General features: G+C 46.6%; 1 protein-coding gene across 2 annotated transcripts in view; it reads right to left on the bottom strand.

Moving 5' to 3' along the window:
• Positions 1-1114: 1114 nt before the first annotated feature.
• Gria1 (glutamate ionotropic receptor AMPA type subunit 1) overlaps positions 1115-16822 on the bottom strand; it is a 309709-nt gene continuing 294001 nt past the window's right edge. For both annotated transcript variants that reach the window (XM_050157644.1, XM_050157643.1), the window contains exons 15-16: positions 12606-12740; positions 1115-3877 (exon numbers count right to left, since the gene is read on the bottom strand). In XM_050157644.1, the coding sequence (XP_050013601.1) occupies positions 3674-3877; positions 12606-12740 (339 nt within the window). In that variant the 3' untranslated portion in view covers positions 1115-3673. The remainder of the gene's footprint in view (positions 3878-12605; positions 12741-16822) is intronic.

Below are 16822 nucleotides of genomic sequence, written 5' to 3'. Positions count from 1 at the left end.
TTCTGCTGCCTTCCATCCCCTTCCTACTACAAGAATGTTGCTGCTAAACCCCTCCTGCAATTAGGTTAGATCCAAGTCCCTTGCTACTGTGCAGAATTATTTAGGAAAACATATACTTGTTGTTGCTTTTCTTTCCTTTCTTTGCCCCTCCCTCCCTCCCTCCCTCCCTCCCTCCCTCCCTCCCTTCCTGTCTCCTTCCCTCCCTTCTTGCCTCTCTTTCTTTTCCCCCTACCCCCTCTCTCCTCTTTCTGTACTGCCTTCCTTTCTTCCATATATTCCATTTTTTTGGTATGTGGGGGGGATAATGGGTATTGAACTCAGGGCCTCAAACAAGCTTGGCAAGACTCTGAGCTACGGCTGTAGCCCTCTTGAGGTTCTTAGTTCTCGATCTCTAAGTGTCAGTGCAGTGAGATCCTGTCACAGAGTCTTTCCCATGTGAGGGAAAGGAAACCTCTCGGACTCAGACAAGGGCATTCTGGGTCAAACAACCAAGATCATCTGCTAGAAGCCTGGTTTTCATTTGATTCTTGACCTGACTTTGTACACAACACAATAGACAGACATTCGTGCTTGAGGGTGTCTGAAAGAGAGTCAAGTCAAACCTAGCTCTCTGTGAGCTTGGGACTGTGGCCAGTAAATGACAGATACCACTCTTTGTCTTCCCTTGTTTTAGAAAAATCCTAGGCGAGGTTGCTAAGGTGATGCAGTAGGTAAATAATGATCTTGCTTGACAAGCCTGATGATCTGAGTTTGATCTTCAGGATCACGTGGTAGCAGGAGAGAACTAACTCCTGCACGTTTTCCTTTGATCTCCATACATGTTCTAGCATGTGCACATGCACGTACATGTATATGAATAAATACATGTAAAAATCCTATCTTGATGAATCATTTACAAAGTTCTAAAATGATTCTGAGGAGTTTGTGGGCTTAGCATGGTGGCCATATGCTTGCCTAGCGTGCACAAGGTCCCAGGTTCCAGCTCCCGAATAAGGGAAGAGAGGTGAAGTTAAAAACTGCTAGTCTTAGGCTAAAGAATAAGAAAACAGCAATCTGGGGAACCCTAGCTTCAGAAATGGCACAGAATGGAATGAACAATAATGAAAGGTAGATAATGGGTCCACAGTGATTTAATTCTTGGTGATATTGTTCATTTTATGCAAATACCAAAAAGAAAAAAAAACCTTGGCTATTTGAAAATAAAACAGGAACCTCCCCCCCCAATATTTAGTGTTTGATCAAACGAGAGCTTTTTTCCCCTCACACATCTGCCAAGAGAGTTTAAAACCAGTATAGATGTTAAATAAAAGGCCCAGCTACCAAAGAGCAAAATTTAATGAAAGCCAGAACTGTTAAGTATGGATACCTGTTGAGAAAAATGTCACTTTCAGAGTTTTCCCACTGTTGCATTTTTAAGAAAAGTGTAGTAAAAATACAGAATACAAGGTAACTTCTTTCTCACTTCTTGTTTCTTCTTCCACTCCACGCATCCCTTGGTGAGAAGCATCGTCTCGAAAGTCATGGACTCCTCCCAGCACAGACCCTCATTTCCAGCACAGTCTTTCTCTAGCCAACCAGTAGGCTCAGGGGCCAGAGAGTATTTTCTCAGGCCTTAGGCAAAAGGTCTCTGAACAGCTGATGGTGGAGTTTAGATCCATCTCTTCCTGGGTGCAGACTCCCCAGCAGCAGGTCACGCAAGAGTCTACAGTGATAGGCAGGAGGCTGGGAGGATGTTAGCTGGCAGAAACAAAAGGTGACCATTTATCCCCAGGACATTGCTTTACATGCCATGCCCATGTTAACACCGGAGAAATCGACCAATGGGGTGAAGGGTTGATTCTGGGATCTTTCTTCGCTGTGGCTGATGAAGAGAGAGTGAGAGAGACACAGAGATACTGGTTGTCCACTGAGAGCATCCACAAAGGAAGCCAGTTCTCCTGCCCTGAACTCTGGGGAGGCTCCAAAATCTTCAGCTTGTCCACTGCTAATGATAACCCTTAATAGGGAAGATTGGACGGAGACAGAGAGGAGGAGAACCAGCCAGAAATGGTCATTAGTATAAGCTAGTGGCACATGGCACTCACTGGAGCATGCTCCTGGGAGTGATTGCAGAAGAGGTGGCAGTCAAGTGTACCAAGAAAGAGTGGAGGGCTCCACAAAGCTGCGTGCCAGGGACTTCCACTTCCACCCAAAGGTTCGGCTGCCTAGCTCCTCTCAGTGACTCTTGTTCACTTGTCCTGTCTGGCTGTCCTTCACCTTGGTCATTGCATTCATGGGTGTAAAGGTTCTGGCCATTGTAATACAATGTCCTTCCTCTGTCTGAGCCAGGGAATAAGTTAGTCTCCTGGTGTTAGTGGGCTCAGGCATCTTAAGGTCGCCTAATATCCTTAGCAACTTAGCTCGTCTCCCTGTCTCTCAAAATAATTCAGGCTTTGCTGTCTTTCTTAAGATCTGATCACATGCTAAAACAATACGCTATTAACACAAACCCCCAGTTCTCTGCTTTGACGTAACTCACAACTTCATATTTGGTCTCTCGAACCTAGGACAGGAAGTGACACAGAAGGCTCTGTGGCAGGCGCTTGGCTAGACACATAATTCCCAGTCACCTTTCCTTTGCACATAGCTTGGACAGCATTTCCCTTTATGTCAGAGGCTCCACAGAGAGTCCTATACTCCATCATGGGGCTTCAGTCTAGATGCCAAGCAAAGGAAAGGCAAGAATCATGTGTGACACTTCCCTTGCTGCCAGCTCTTTGCAAAGCTTTACCAGGTTCAGGAGACCAATTGCCCTTCAGCCACCACACTGCCTTTGAGCCTGAACATCACAGAACACATCTTTTGGGGCTCAGATAGACTTTGTAAATAGATGTACCATACCGGTACTCTACGGCCCTTGAGCATTAGAGGAAGCCTCTTCCAAGCAACAGGAAGAAACTTCCCAAGTCCTCTTCTGCTTACACACTGCCCAGCCTCTTTCCACGCCCTATCTGAGATGCTTTTCATGGCTGTTCTCCGGTGAACCAGCATTTAGGTAGTATTCTGTCTGGGGAAGGCAGTCTCCTTCTCCAGTAGTGTCTGTCTCCATCCAAGGGATGGACGGTCTAAAGAGCTCCCACACTGAGTTTGAAGGTCACATATTCCTTTCCTTGCTTGTAAGGTGGAACCAATCATGAGTCTTCAATCTGGAAACTGAAGAGTGATAGGGAGGGGTAGGGGGCGGGGGATAAGAAGAAGCAAAAGGGTCTAACAGAGCCTGCAAACCGTGGATATTAGTAAGAAAATAACTGCACACACTAAGACACATTAACAACTGAATTAAAATTAAACAGTTTGATTTCTTCCTTAATATTCCAGGGACTCCATTCTCAGAGACGTTAGACTTCATCGGACAGGGTTTCTCCCATTATTGCAGCATAGAGCTAGTTACCATCTTCACTCAGCAAATGGCAAAGGGTGAAAAACAATCCCCAAAGGAAAGGAATGGCCTAGTGGAGTTTTTTGTTTTTGTTTTGCTTTTTTTTTCTTCAGGGACATTGGCTGAATTGTCCTCCATATGGTCACGGTGGTTGGAGGTGGTGTTTCATTTTGCTGTTATTTTTGGCACTGAAGGGCTTGGGATGGGACTGGGGGAGCCTGAGCCTGCTCCCCAAGGGGTTACTGTCTGCTCCAGTTACAATCCTGTGGCTCCCAAGGGCATCCCTGAACTGTGACTCATGCAGGGAATGGATTGCATGGACTTGGCGAAGTCCTGGCTGACCACCCGGCCATTCTCCCCGCTGCCGCCTCCTCCACTGGCTCCTGCCCCACTGTTCCTGGGGAGGGTCGATGTCCGTATGGCTTCATTGATGGATTGCTGTGGGATCAAACAGAAACCCTTTTCAGGAGGACAGGGGGTTCTTCCCCGGGTCCTTGGCAATGACTGGCAAAGAAGAATGAGTCAAGATGGCATTGAAACTATCCCCCAACCTTCCTCCCCATGCCTGAGGGAAAAAAAAACAGGGCTGTGGGCAGTTCTTGGTAATTCTTATTTCTTTTCTAGCATGCTAAGTCCTTTTCTGACCTGGGATGCTAACACTCTAGAAACCCCAGGTTAGTAGCCCCAATCTGATGTGCCAGTCTATATGCAGAGGTTGTCCGTGCTAATGGTTAGTGTGCATTACACAGACAGTGGCCTTGGGCATGCATCCTTGCACTCTTTGGCACACGATCATTTCAATCCCATTGTACATATCACCTTCCCATAGCCTTAAGTTACTGCATCCTGTGACTCCTGCAGATGGGGCATTTCCCTGGAGCTGTTGGCAGTGGACCTTAGGGTTTGCATCCTGATACCTAAGCTTGATTCTGTGATTGGGTTCCTGTCTTTGGTATTTTTTAGAAATTTTAAACCTTAATGTCTAGAACATGGAACTGTCTAGGCAGCTACAGTCTCCCTCCTTCCCTCTTTTTTCTCTGCATTCTTCCCTCCCTTATCCTCTTCTTCAGCTCCTTTCCTTCTCCCTCCTCTTCTCCCCCCATCCTCTTCCTCTTTTTCTGCCTCTGCCCCCCTCTCTACCTCTATCTACTAAGAGAGACACTACTGCACAGAAAATGCTTTAAAAATTGATGGGAGAGTGGTTACTGCTGGGTTCTAATGATCTTCTGAAAAAGAAACTCCTAGCTCCACACGACAAGGGTACTTAGGAGTCATTTGAATCAGATGATTCACGAAATGTAGCCAGCAAGGGTCATGTGGAGGAAAGAGTGAGACTGAATCTTTAAAAGCCTTTGTCTCTGTGTGAGCTCCTTCCTGTCAGCCCAGACAACTTGCAGGTCTAGACCGATGCGTCGACTCAGTGTTGCCCACCTTGTGGATTCTAGCCTGCTGGAATTCTAGATCTGGGAAGGACTCAAGGGTCACCCCAGCAACAGAGCTGTCAAGTGGGACATTTGAGTAGGTCGAGAGGAAGCGTTGTTCTGTTCAAATTCCTCTGGAGGAGGAGCTCTGTGCCATGAAGACTACCCTCTCCCTTCCCATCCACTTCCGAGTTCATAGAATCTTAGGGCTGAGGTTTAGTTTCACGATAGGAATCAACGTTATGAGAAGAGTTGCCTGTGGTTGTCAGACTTCCTCTGCTGAGGCCAACCTTCCACATTCTTCAGAGTTTGTTCTCTTCTGCTTAGCATCTTTCTTCCTGAAGTCTCTCCTCACCTCAGCCAACGGCCTAGGCTTTCACTTAATGTGTGTGAATCAAAAATTCTCTTATATGTAAGTTTTGTCCCCTTAGAGAAAGCTCACATCCTGGGGAGTGCAGGGCCATGCCTTCACAGCCCATGGCTATCCTGACTGGCCATTGTACAGATAGCTTTTTATAAGATATTTTTGAATTTACTTAAGAAAAAATTAGTCTTTTCAAAAATACCTGGATGCTGTTGCTGTGACCCAGATCACTCATTCTGTCTCTTGTAGCTAGATGGACATAAACAATCTGATGTACTATTTTTTCTTGGTACCAATGGACTTACTTGGTGGCAAACCCTGAATGCTACAAAACTGACTTGCCAGACAAGATCTGTCTCTTGTTGCAATGGTGACAGGATGGTTATGGGGTAACCAACCACTTTCTAATTTTATCTGAGTCCTGCTTCACAGAATTTAACCCATGCCTGATACTGTAAATCCAGGCAGAAGTCTATGGTTCTAGATCCTAGGGGGTCCCTGTTAGACATGTAAAACTACCTTTTCAATGATTGTGTTTATACCCATAGATCAGTGGTATTCTTAACTTCATCCAGATAATTTTTTTTGCAGTAGTTAACAGTTAATGCAGAGACTCACTATTGGTCAAAATGCTGAGACTAAGTGACTCAGAATGCCCAGCTGTACATGGGATGTCTATATAAATCTGTCCTCCTAAAGGGTCAGTGCACATCACAAATGAGGGAGGAGACCGAAGGCAAGAGCTGGAGGATGGGACGGAGTGCTGTGAGGTGCTGTCTTCTGGACACAACATGGCCACTGCACTAGTGTGCTCACCGCGGTGGGACAAGACTCTGTACCTTATCAAGCCAACAAGATCATGCAGCATCCCATCAAGCAGCACTGATTGGACTCACTGTGTTCCCAAAATAAGAACAAAAACAAAACAAGGGAAGAGAACATGAAGGTAGGCGGGAGATGTGTTGGTTGGTATCCAAAGGAGGGATGGGGTGAGCTGGAGGTGGATCTGATCAAGACATATTGTATTCATGTATAAAATTATCAAAGAATAAATGAGAGATATTCTAAAAAATAAAATCTATGATTCAGATAGACTTCCCCCATATGATGTTCTGCCCACGCTGGTTCTGTCTCTTCCTCAAACCCTGGACTTAAGTTTATTTACATCCGCCCCTGGCATTCCTCCACTGAAGAGGAAGTGTGATTTGGATTGCATTCTTTTGAGTCAAAGGCCAAATAAATACAACCATGATGCTACACAGGGGAAAACTGAGCTGAGAACAGGAAAAATTAATGATTACTGGTTCTTACCGAAAAAAGGTTGAAAGGAGAAAAACATTTTAATTGTATCAGTAGAAAAACATATAGAACTTTCTAGAGCGTAGATTGGAATCCAAAAATTCTCCCTCCCTCCCTCTCTCTCTCTCTCTCTCTCTGTATGTGTGCATATGTGTGTGTGTGTGTGTGTGTGTGTGTGTGTGTGTGTGCATCTGCACCGGCACACAAGCGACCGTAAAGACCACAGGCTGGTGACCGGTAAGCCAGAGGAATCTCCTATCTCTGCTTCCTCGGCTCTGAGATTAAAGCATGTGCCATCCCAGCCAGCTTTCCTACATGTGTGCTGGGGATTGAATTTAGCTCCCCACGCTTATACAGCAGGCCCTTATCAGCCGGGCTAACTCTCCAGCCCCACCGACCCTGTTCCTTTAACTTAAAAAACTGTAACAAGAAAACAAGTTAAAGCTCTCATAGATTATCTTGGATTGTCTTTCTCAAAGTCTCAGACATTTCTGTAATATCTCACTAAAAAGTTAATAAATTATAAATTGATGAAGAACAAGGTTAATGATGCATTTGATACCAGAGGCTACCAAAATCTGAGACCAATTTGTTTGGCATGATTGCTTTAAGACGATAGTCATCTGAGACAGTGACAAAGTAGATGACCTATTCACTATGGGTTCTTACACTCCCCTAAAGCTAAATAACTATCATTAATAACATGCCTGCCCTTGCCTTCGAGAGGGTGGCTCTCTGCTGCCCCTCCCTCACCAGCTCTTCTCAAGCACACATCCTTAAAGCTGTGGTTCTGAAACTGAGGCTCAGGGAGAGAAGAGTGAATGACAAGTCCAGCTACAATGTCCCCTAGTGTGGTTCTCCTGAGACCTGAGACTCCGTTCTGCGATGGTGACTGCATTCTACCCCCAAGTCCCTTGGTTTGCTAGGAGAACTGTGCCCAGCCTCTGGATACCAGAGACTATCCCAAGGAAAGCACAGTTTTCATTAACGACTCCACTGAGCATGTGTGGAAAGAAGTGGTTAAGCACCAACTGTAGCAGATGCTTCCTCTGTGTCCAGCCTCTCAGCTGCTCATGAATTCTAGGCAAGTGTACAGACCCTAAATTGCTGTGATTTAAGCGTACCATGGGCTGGCACAGCCACACACAATTTTAAAAGGTCAGCTGCTCTCCTGGCCATTGGGGAGGCTGGGGATTAATTTCCCCTGAGAGCAAAGTAGGAAATGACAAAGGTCTTGACTTTACTTAGTGTCAGCCAAGGACTAAGATTCTACTCTGTTCTCCCTGGCAGAGGAGAAGTTCTGAGGCTCGAAGGCGCTATTCGGTTCAAAAGGTGCCCTAGGTGAGGTTTTGTTTATGAAGGTTTAAGTTACAGTAGGAGGTCATGGGCTACCTGAAGTCCTTGTCTGAGTCTCCAGCTTCTACACCGCTAATTTCTCTGTCCAAGTCTTACTGGTTTCCAGACGTTTCTAGGCAAGAGTTTTAGTGTCTGGGTCTCTAACCCTGGTCATCCTTTGCTGACAGCTCTCTGACCTTGGCTCATTCAGTCCTTGCCGGTTAAACAATGATACTTTTCCAGAGACGCCTGTGACTCCCTGCTCTCGGTCCTCTCATTAAGGGAAGGTCCCGGGCATTTCGTCACCGGCACTCTCTAGCAGGTCAAAGTTCATTAACTGTCTGCCTTCCCCGAAAAACCCCAAGATCTGTGTCTGGGTGGTTCCTGGTTGCATCTCCTTGCTGAGCATTGTCCCCACTCTTCCCCTGTGACACACGTGTCCTGCCCATAACACATCAAAGGGCAAAGAGTGTCAAGAAGGCTCAGTTGAGATCCCGCGCTGAAGGTTGCCTAAGTGACACAGTCTGAGCAGGAAGATGCATTTGGTTTGTCTCTGTGACCAGCACTATGTCTGGCACTTAAAGGACATAAGGAAAGAGTGCAAAAAATAAATTAATAGCTGGAAGAAGGGAGAGCGAGAAGTTTAGAAGCATCTTGGCTAACACCAAGGGCCTGGGCTTTATGGAGGCTTTGCTCACTAATTCCCGTCATTCTAGCTCCTGGCTTGTGTGACCTTCCCCAAGCCTCACTTTTTATTAGGTTGCAGATTCTCAGGAATACATGCTTGACTGGTGAAAATGTGGAGCTAATCCCTTGGTATGAACGCTCCCAGCCTTCCCTCCCCTCTTTAACCTCTCCCTGCCCTTTCTCCCTCTGTGCTCACTTACTTTTTTTCTTCTTCCTCGTCCTTCCCTCGCATGTGACTAGAGAAGGTCTCTTTGAACTTCTGAGTCCTGGGAGATGTGAGCCTGAGCTGATTTAGGGGTTCCCGGCTTTAAGAGTGGGAAACAGTGTGACCAAGGAAAGACATAGGGTGGAAGGGATTTTCAAAGGCCCTGTCGCTTCTATCTGCATCCCGGTGTAGGGCTGTGGGCTATACTTCTGAACAGAGCTAATTGCTTTTTGGAAAAGCAAAGCAGCTCATTCTGAAGCCCGAGGAGTGGCTGGAGGGCCTTCCACTTATCTCTTCTAGATCAGAGAGGAATTGATGGAGCTTCAGAAATGAAGGGCCCACTAGATTAATAAAGAAAATAGCTCCCTTGAAGCGGAAAGATGGAAAGTTCTATTAGGAGTCCTGGTGTTTCATGCAGAAGTCACGACAATGGACGGAACTGATTAAAGGGCACTGGGGTGTAGAGTCTGGGTTAGCGCTTTTGGGGGACCCTGACAGCTTCTGAGAAATTCAACAACTGCACTGTGTAGGGAAGTGTGAAGATGGGAGAATGTCTCTAAGACTTGGTACTATGACTCCGGGGCCTCAGCAGAGAACTCTTGCCATCTAAGACTGCAGTGTGCCTTCAGTGGGGCTGGCCAACAGGGTCTCAGTTTGAAATCCAGCCTCTAGTTAGTTACCTGCATAGTGGAAATCACCAGAAACCTAGAGGAAAACTGGACATTTAAATAGTTTTCTGCTTGGTGGATGCCAAACCACATCATGGTTGATGAACACCCAAAGATGAGACCAAACTCACGTTGGGGGACACACACCTTGGGGGTGTGCTGCATTGCTTAACCTATGAGCAACTAACTCTCTTTCTCATGCCTCTTCCTTTACTTCAAGAGATTTTTCTCTCCCGGACACAATTCTATATTAACTTTACTAAACATACTTACCCTATAGCCATAACCCATTCTTTAAGGACTTATGGCCTGCTTGGCTCAAAAGATCTAGTACATGTAATTAATAAAATTACATGTTAATAAATAAATATTAATAAAAGAAGGCTTGAAGGAAGCTGTAGCTGCCTTAATAATGGCTGTTATCATATATGCTCGTGATCACGGCTCTTATTTTTTTATTGAGAGCTTACTGGGATGTAGGCCTCCTGCCAATCCTTTAATCTATTATTTCATATCCTCACTTCAAATTTATGAAGTATATACTGTATCTCTGTCCCCATTTTTACAATAAAAATAAGGATCAGAGGGTAATTAAAACTTGGCCAAGCTGACAGAGTTAAGAAACAGAACAGATGGACCCATGCCAGGCTCTCAGCTCACAGATCTCCACTGGACACCGTGTCCTGGGGCACCATGAGAAAGAACGTTTGAGAACCGGCCAGTATACACTCTGGGCCTCTGGTCCATGGGGAAGGGGTGGAGGATTGCAAAGAGCATGGCTGGTCTAGCTCCTGGCCTGGGTCCCGCTTTGCTGCTTGAACAGTTGTTTCCTCTCTTTGAATGATAGCAGGGATTGTTGGGAGGTTTGTGTTCTGGATGGAATTGGCAAAGAAAGCTTTGTTTAGGACCCAGGGCTCCTTGCCACATCCCATAAAAGTCATGGAGGGTTTAAGATCTAAAGTCAGTAACTGTGCTGGGATCTGCCTTTGCCAACGGGATGTCAAGGGGAGAGCGAGGGGCGCTTAGGTTCTCTAGACAAATGCGGTCACACGTCCAGACTTCCACTGTTCCTGGTCCCACACTGTGGCTTTTAAAATGAGCCTCATGAGATAGAAGACAGGGTGAAGGATCCGCTTGCACAGAACACTCAGGGCCTGGGACGTGGCAGGAGGAGGGAAGCAGATTGATAGCGGGGAAGCAGCTGGGACTGTGACGTGGGAATGCTGAATGCCAAGGCAGAAGGTCTCGGAAACTAGGATGTGGAGCCCCCTTTTCCTGCCTTCGTTCCTCTCCTACAGAACTGAACACCGAGTTTTCAAGGAAGGACTGGCTAGAGATGTCCTCCCTAGGACTGGCCCAGGAAGGATCATAGACGAGGTGGGGAGAGGCTGGGCAGGGCCTGTGCTAGCGGTTCAGTGATGTATATGTTCCACTCAGGAGGAATTGAATATTGATGAAGGGGGCCTTTAGGGCACATTACAGGAGAACAAACCCCAGGAATAAATCTTATTCATCTAGTCAAGCCAAAGAGAGAGCTCAGGCCAAGATACCTGCTGGTGTGAAGCCCACAGTGAACACATTTCTCTTCCCTTCTTAGTCTAAAGAATGTTTGTTCTTAATTCCTGCTGTTTCCACCAGCTTCCTCCAATTCTCCTTCCTCTACGTTCCTATAGCTTTACTGCCTGAAGCACATCTTTCCTTTCTTTATGTGTGTGTGTGTGGTGTATGGACCTCTGTGAGTGGTGTATGGACCTCTGTGTGTGGTGTGTGTGTACCTGTGTGTGTGGTGTATGGACCTCTGTGAGTGGTGTGTGTGTACCTGTGTGTGTGGTGTATGGACCTCTGTGTGTGTATCTGTGTGTGTGGTATGTGTGTATCTGTGTGTGTGCATGTGTGTGTGGTGTATGTACCTGTGTGTATGTATATGTGGTGTATGTACCTGTGTATGTGTATGTGTGTGTGTGTGTGTTGGAGGTTAACATTGGAAGTCTTTCTCAATTTCCCCTTTGGCTTATTTATTGATTGGTTATTTGATTTATTTATATACAGGCTCTCTCACTGAACCTAGACCTTGTGGATCTGGGTAGGCTGTCTGACCAATGAAGTTCAGGGGTCCCTCTGTTTTTTCCTTCCTTTCTCCAGTGGTGGGGTCACAGGTGTGCCTATGGTACATAGGTGTACCCTGTTTTGATGTGGGTGCTGAGACTCTGAACTTGACTTCTCATATTTGTGTGGCAGGCACTTTACCATATGAGCCATCCCCTGAGCACTTTTTTGTATCCATTTCTTGTTGAAATTCAAAGGTTTGAAGGTCACAGTTGACACCTGAGTTCTCTGCTTCCTTGTGGTACTGTTCACATGACTGCCTTCCGTACATGTTTCCTCACTAGGGCTAAAGATGCAGCGGAGGGCTGTGCAATGGTGTCAACCCCCGGCTTCCCTGGGATGCTTTCATCTCCATCTTTGCTAAGAGCCACTTGCCCCTTCTCACACAGCACTGGAGATGGTGAGTTCCCTATTCACTGGGATGGTCCCTGTGCTCCTCTGTTAGAAAAAAATGGGTTTTGCATTTTCTATTCACATCTACTCTCAGTTGCCTGCAATCATTGCTTTCGCTGTGTTCTTTGGGACTCCATAAGATGAGCCTGCTCTTCTTCCTCTCCCATGAAGTTTTCATGTTTCTACTGGCAACTCTTCAATCCTCTCTCACTCTTCCCTGCCTCTGCTGCCGTCAGCTGGGTTCGGTGTGGTTTGCATTATTGAGCTAATCTGCTTAGCTTTCTCGGTGGATGATTTTTTTTCTGCCAATGCTAGCCCATATAATACAGAAGCTAAAATTGGACCCAACTCACCAAGTATGGCAAAGTCAGCATGGAGAACTGGGTAGCCATGCCTTCCCTCTCTGGGGAGCTGTTCTATTGGGCATAACTTTGCTGCCGGAATCCTGACCTCTAACCTCACCAACCTATTTGACCTGTCTCTGGAAAAATGCACTTGCTATTTTGGGCAAAGTAATCTCCAGATTCACCCCATCTCTTCCCTTGTTTCTGGCTCCCCACTTCTCTTTCAGTTTCTTCCCGCTGCTGCTCTGCTCCCTGGATGACCTCAACCTATTCGTTCCTACTCCTCTGAGCAAGAATCCTCTCAGGAAACCCCGCTGTGCCACTTGGGACAGGGTAGGAGAAAAGACCCAGGAAGACGAGGCCACCTTCATCCGTTTCGACTCGCTGCGGGATTTGTAGCAGAACTCGATTAAGGCAACCAGCATGGCCAGTCCCAGCCCTCCGATCAGGATGTAGAATACACCTGCCACATTGCTGAGGCTCAGAGCACTTGTTTTGTCCTAGAGGAGGAGGTGGGAAAGGAGGGGAGGGGGAAAAGGAAAGTGAGTCAAGAGGCTGGAGACCATTGACACAGCAGCAAATTAACACACATACACTCGGCCCCACCCCCTCCTCAGCATTCACGTTGGAAATTGCTTGTTTTCATTGGCGGAGTTCACAACATTCCCGAGGGGCAAGGGGAATGTGTATGTGTGTTTGTGTGTATAGAAAACCATCTGTGGTTGTGTCGACCTTCTAATTAGATCACCTCCCTCCTCATCGTATTTTCTGGGACAGGAGATAACCACAAAAAATTCAGGCAAGATTTGGGAAGATCTGAACCCTCAAGCTTAGCCAACCCTTTTAGGAAACCCTTTCCTTTAGCTCCATGTCTACTTCATCTCTGTTGCTTGGCAACACGTCAGTCTCCATCATTGTACATGTCTCTGAGTGTTTTGCTGGGAGTTGGTATTAAAGTGAACTTTCCCCTAGATGTGCATTTGATTTCAATTTAATAAGACAGCTCTCAAACACATAATAAAGGCAGAGGGATGCATACCTTTAATTGACTGCTCTCAGTCCCAATTTAAGGGGAAACCTGGCAGGAGGGGGGCTTAGATAGGCAGAAAGGCACTGAGCTAGGGAATGGCTCTATTATACCCTAATAATTCTGCTTAATCGGTGTCATTTCTTGTTTCTATTGGAGGTGCTTGCTAAAATTGCTGTGGGCAGACCTGGATGACTGAATTTAGAAATCTCAGTTGCCTGTAGTAAAAGGTACTCTGTTGGCTTCAGAGATGCCAAGTCCCACAGGAGGGTACTGAATTCCCAGAAGCCTGGGGCGAAGTACTGACGTCTGGCAGGAAGGAGCAGAACCCGGTTTGTGGAGCCTGTGGATCCCACTGGTGTGGGAGACTGTCCCTGAGTCCTGTCACATCCTGTGAGCTTCAAGAATGCAGGCGTGAAGGAGAACACTTTCAGGCAGGGAGAATACCGACCCAAACTCCTGTCCCCAGTGGAATGCGGTGACTCTCACTCAGTTCTCGACATAGGCAAAGAACACCTTTAAGTCTCGGAAGAATGATCCTTCCCGGTTCTTTCAGTGACTCTTGACAACCTTCCTTTATATTGTTAGCTCTCGTCAGAGTGTTCCATTAAATCAAAACGAAACGCATGTATCAGCTTGTACAGGTATAAGGCATTGATTGGTAGCACAGGATGGGACGTGTGGCTTTTGTATTTCTCCACGTGTTCCTTTTCAAGTGGGGATCCAGAGGAGCCCTATGAGGGGTGAGCTGCATGGTCCTAGGAGCTGCTCTGAGATCTGCCTAGGAGAATGTGGGCACGTGGAAAGGGACCTATCTCCTGAGTCTTTGCCCCGTTTCTACTAGATGCCCAGGGTTCTTGGTGTTGAACTTGGGAGCTGCAGATGGTAGTAGCACCTTGCTTCCCTGCTCTGGAAATGGCCCCAGCCAGCAGAGCCACGGGATTATCTACAGCAACCCCTCCGTGGCTTCTTGTGTTTTTGAATATGTGTGCCTTTGGGCAATGCTTAGCCTGGCTCTCTAGGCAGCAGAGATGATTATTCAAGGGAGTAAACTTTTTTTTCTGTCTGGGATTGTGGACTGAGAAGAGAAATGTGAAAAGTGGGTTCACACTTTGTGTGATTTTCAGAACACCTAATCTATATTTCTGCTTGTTTTCAGAAGATATGCAATTCTTAGGAGTCCTTTACAGAAATTCTTATAAAACCCTCCTGTCTGGACAGGAGCAAGGGTGGGCCAGGTGGGAGACATCCTAAGGCATCAGCAGCCCACACTGTAGCAAGGACTAGATAAGGATGATTCTCAGCGGGAGGGAGAGGGGAAGAGTTGGGAAAGAAGGCTGGAGGCACAAGCTCCCCCATCTTTCACTAGCTAACGCACACCTGCTCTGTCCATCGCTAAGGGTAGTGTCTTCTGACATTTCTTCATCGTGTCCCCAAGTTTGATTCAGTTAGAGAGGTCTTCAGAGATACAGGGATGGTGGGCACCAGTTTCTGTTACTATCTTCACATTGCTCTGTGATTGTGTCTGCCTCCCCGGCCATCCATTTATGGTATATCTTTGAGACAGGTAGAATTAGGTGCCGTGTGGAAGTGAGAGAAGAACCGTGTTCTGTACAAGTGTAGAAAGGAGAGGGTCCAGTGACTGGACATCTGTGTCTGCGGTGGAGACTTTTTATCACTACTCTGTCTTCTTTCTTTTTCTGGTGCTGGGGATTGAACCTGAGTCTTGGGAATGCTAGGCAAGTGCTCTACCACCGAGCTACAGCCTCACCCTCTGTATTTGTTTGCTTGAGATAGGATTTCAGTATACAGCCTAGGTTGGCTTTGAACTCACTGAGTCGCCTAGTCCAGCCTCCACCTCCTGAACATCCTGACTCAGTTTCCAAAGTTCTGGGATTTTCGGTGTAATCACCACAATCATCTCATCTACCTAGGAAGACCTCTGGCCCAGAGGAATGGCTGCCTGTGTAAAGACAGCCGGATGGTTTGGGCACTGTATCTCTTTTGGCAGATGAGTTCCAAAGACTCTGGCTATGCTGGCATCTTTCTGCAATGGCAGAGGTCAGGGAAAACTTCTGGAATCAAGGGGGAACTTGATCCTCACTCTTTCTGATACCAGATACGACAGAATGGTCTGAATTGGCATGTTTTAGTGGAGTATGTGATGAGGAGCTAATGTTGGTGTGGCTTTAGTGTAGGCAAGTTTACATTTAGACAAGATTTGTGAATCCTTTATGTGTGCCATTAGCTTTGTGTAGGTGTGTAGGTTTTTTTTTTTTTTTGGTAGTGCGGGGGTTGAACTCAGGGCCTCATGTGTGTTAGGCAGGTGCTCCACCACTGAGTTATAACCCTACCTCATGCTTATTAGCTCTTGGGAGAGCATCAGATTTTGATCTTTCTCAGGAGGTTTGAGGTCTTCTGGCCTATTGCCATCACTGACCTTTGGCACCCATTGTTGGGATATGATGGGCTACCCTGGGGTAGGGACAAAACCTCTTTTATTTAAAGACTGGAGCTGTGACCTCTCTCTGATCCATTGTGCCATAAAAGGGCCTTTGAGTAAATAGCAATTGTTCCAATACGTGGAAAACTGCAGGGTTTCAGCTCTGATGGGGGAAGAGGGAGATGGGGGTTGGGGTCTTCCAAGTGTTCCCCAAAACAGCCCTATCTCTTTCCATCCCCAGCAGATGCACTTCCCCAGAGCTAGGCAGCTTGCTGGTCAGAGGGAAGAAGAGTGACAGCTGTCTCCAGCCAGGAACAGACAGAGTGGCCATGCTGGAGAGTGACGGGCTAAAAAGACAAACAGGGAAACCTAAAACTTGGAGCTCGCATCTTGCAGAATTGTTGGGCTGGTTGCTATGGTGATGACCCAAGGCTCCACAATCTGTTCTCCTGGACCTTTTGTCTTCAAAGTGTTGCCTCCCTTCTGGGGAAGAGAGAAGCTTCTGGGGAAGGGAATAGCCAACATCCCTTCTAAGAATGTTCAAGACCTTCCAAGATTTGGTCTTCATGAGGAAGATTGAGCACAGGCTTGAGGCTTCTTCTTCTTCTTTTTTTTTTCTGGCCTAAGTGGAAAGTTCTAGATGATGCCAATGCCTTTGGCCATGAGAGCAATGGAGTCCACTAAGACTAGTGCTGCCAATCACCCGAATCTGCTAGGTCTGGACCACATGCCAATTTCTCCAAAGGTCTTCCTTTCTTCTTTTCTATTAGAGTCCTACAGCTTCCAATGGATATTCTGGACCATTCCCAAGCCTTCTGCATGCTGATTCTGTAACCAGCTTTCCTGTTCAGTAGGTTTTTTTCTGTTGGGCTCTTCCTAGAACTTACTTATCTAGACTAAGAAAAGATTTGAGTAATGACAGTTTCCTGGGAGAGGTAGGTGATGGCTGGGTAAGCTCACTTGCCAGCTGAGATCTGAAGAGAAAGCTGATGGGAAGGGCGTGGGCTCAGCTAATCAGCTCTGTGCAGGCGCGCAGGCCTATTTGAAGGTGGCTCGAACTACCTTGGTAGCGATGAAAGCCTCCACCATGGGTGCATTTTTTTGGAAGAAGC

The sequence above is a fragment of the Alexandromys fortis genome, unplaced genomic scaffold (assembly GCF_014885135.2).
Source record: "Alexandromys fortis isolate MF-2015 unplaced genomic scaffold, M_Fortis_MF-2015_v1.1 scaffold_103, whole genome shotgun sequence".
NCBI classification, from domain to species: domain Eukaryota; kingdom Metazoa; phylum Chordata; class Mammalia; order Rodentia; family Cricetidae; genus Alexandromys; species Alexandromys fortis.
The sequence above is the reverse complement of the archived record's forward strand: the minus strand, read 5'-3'. Positions and strand labels throughout refer to the sequence as shown.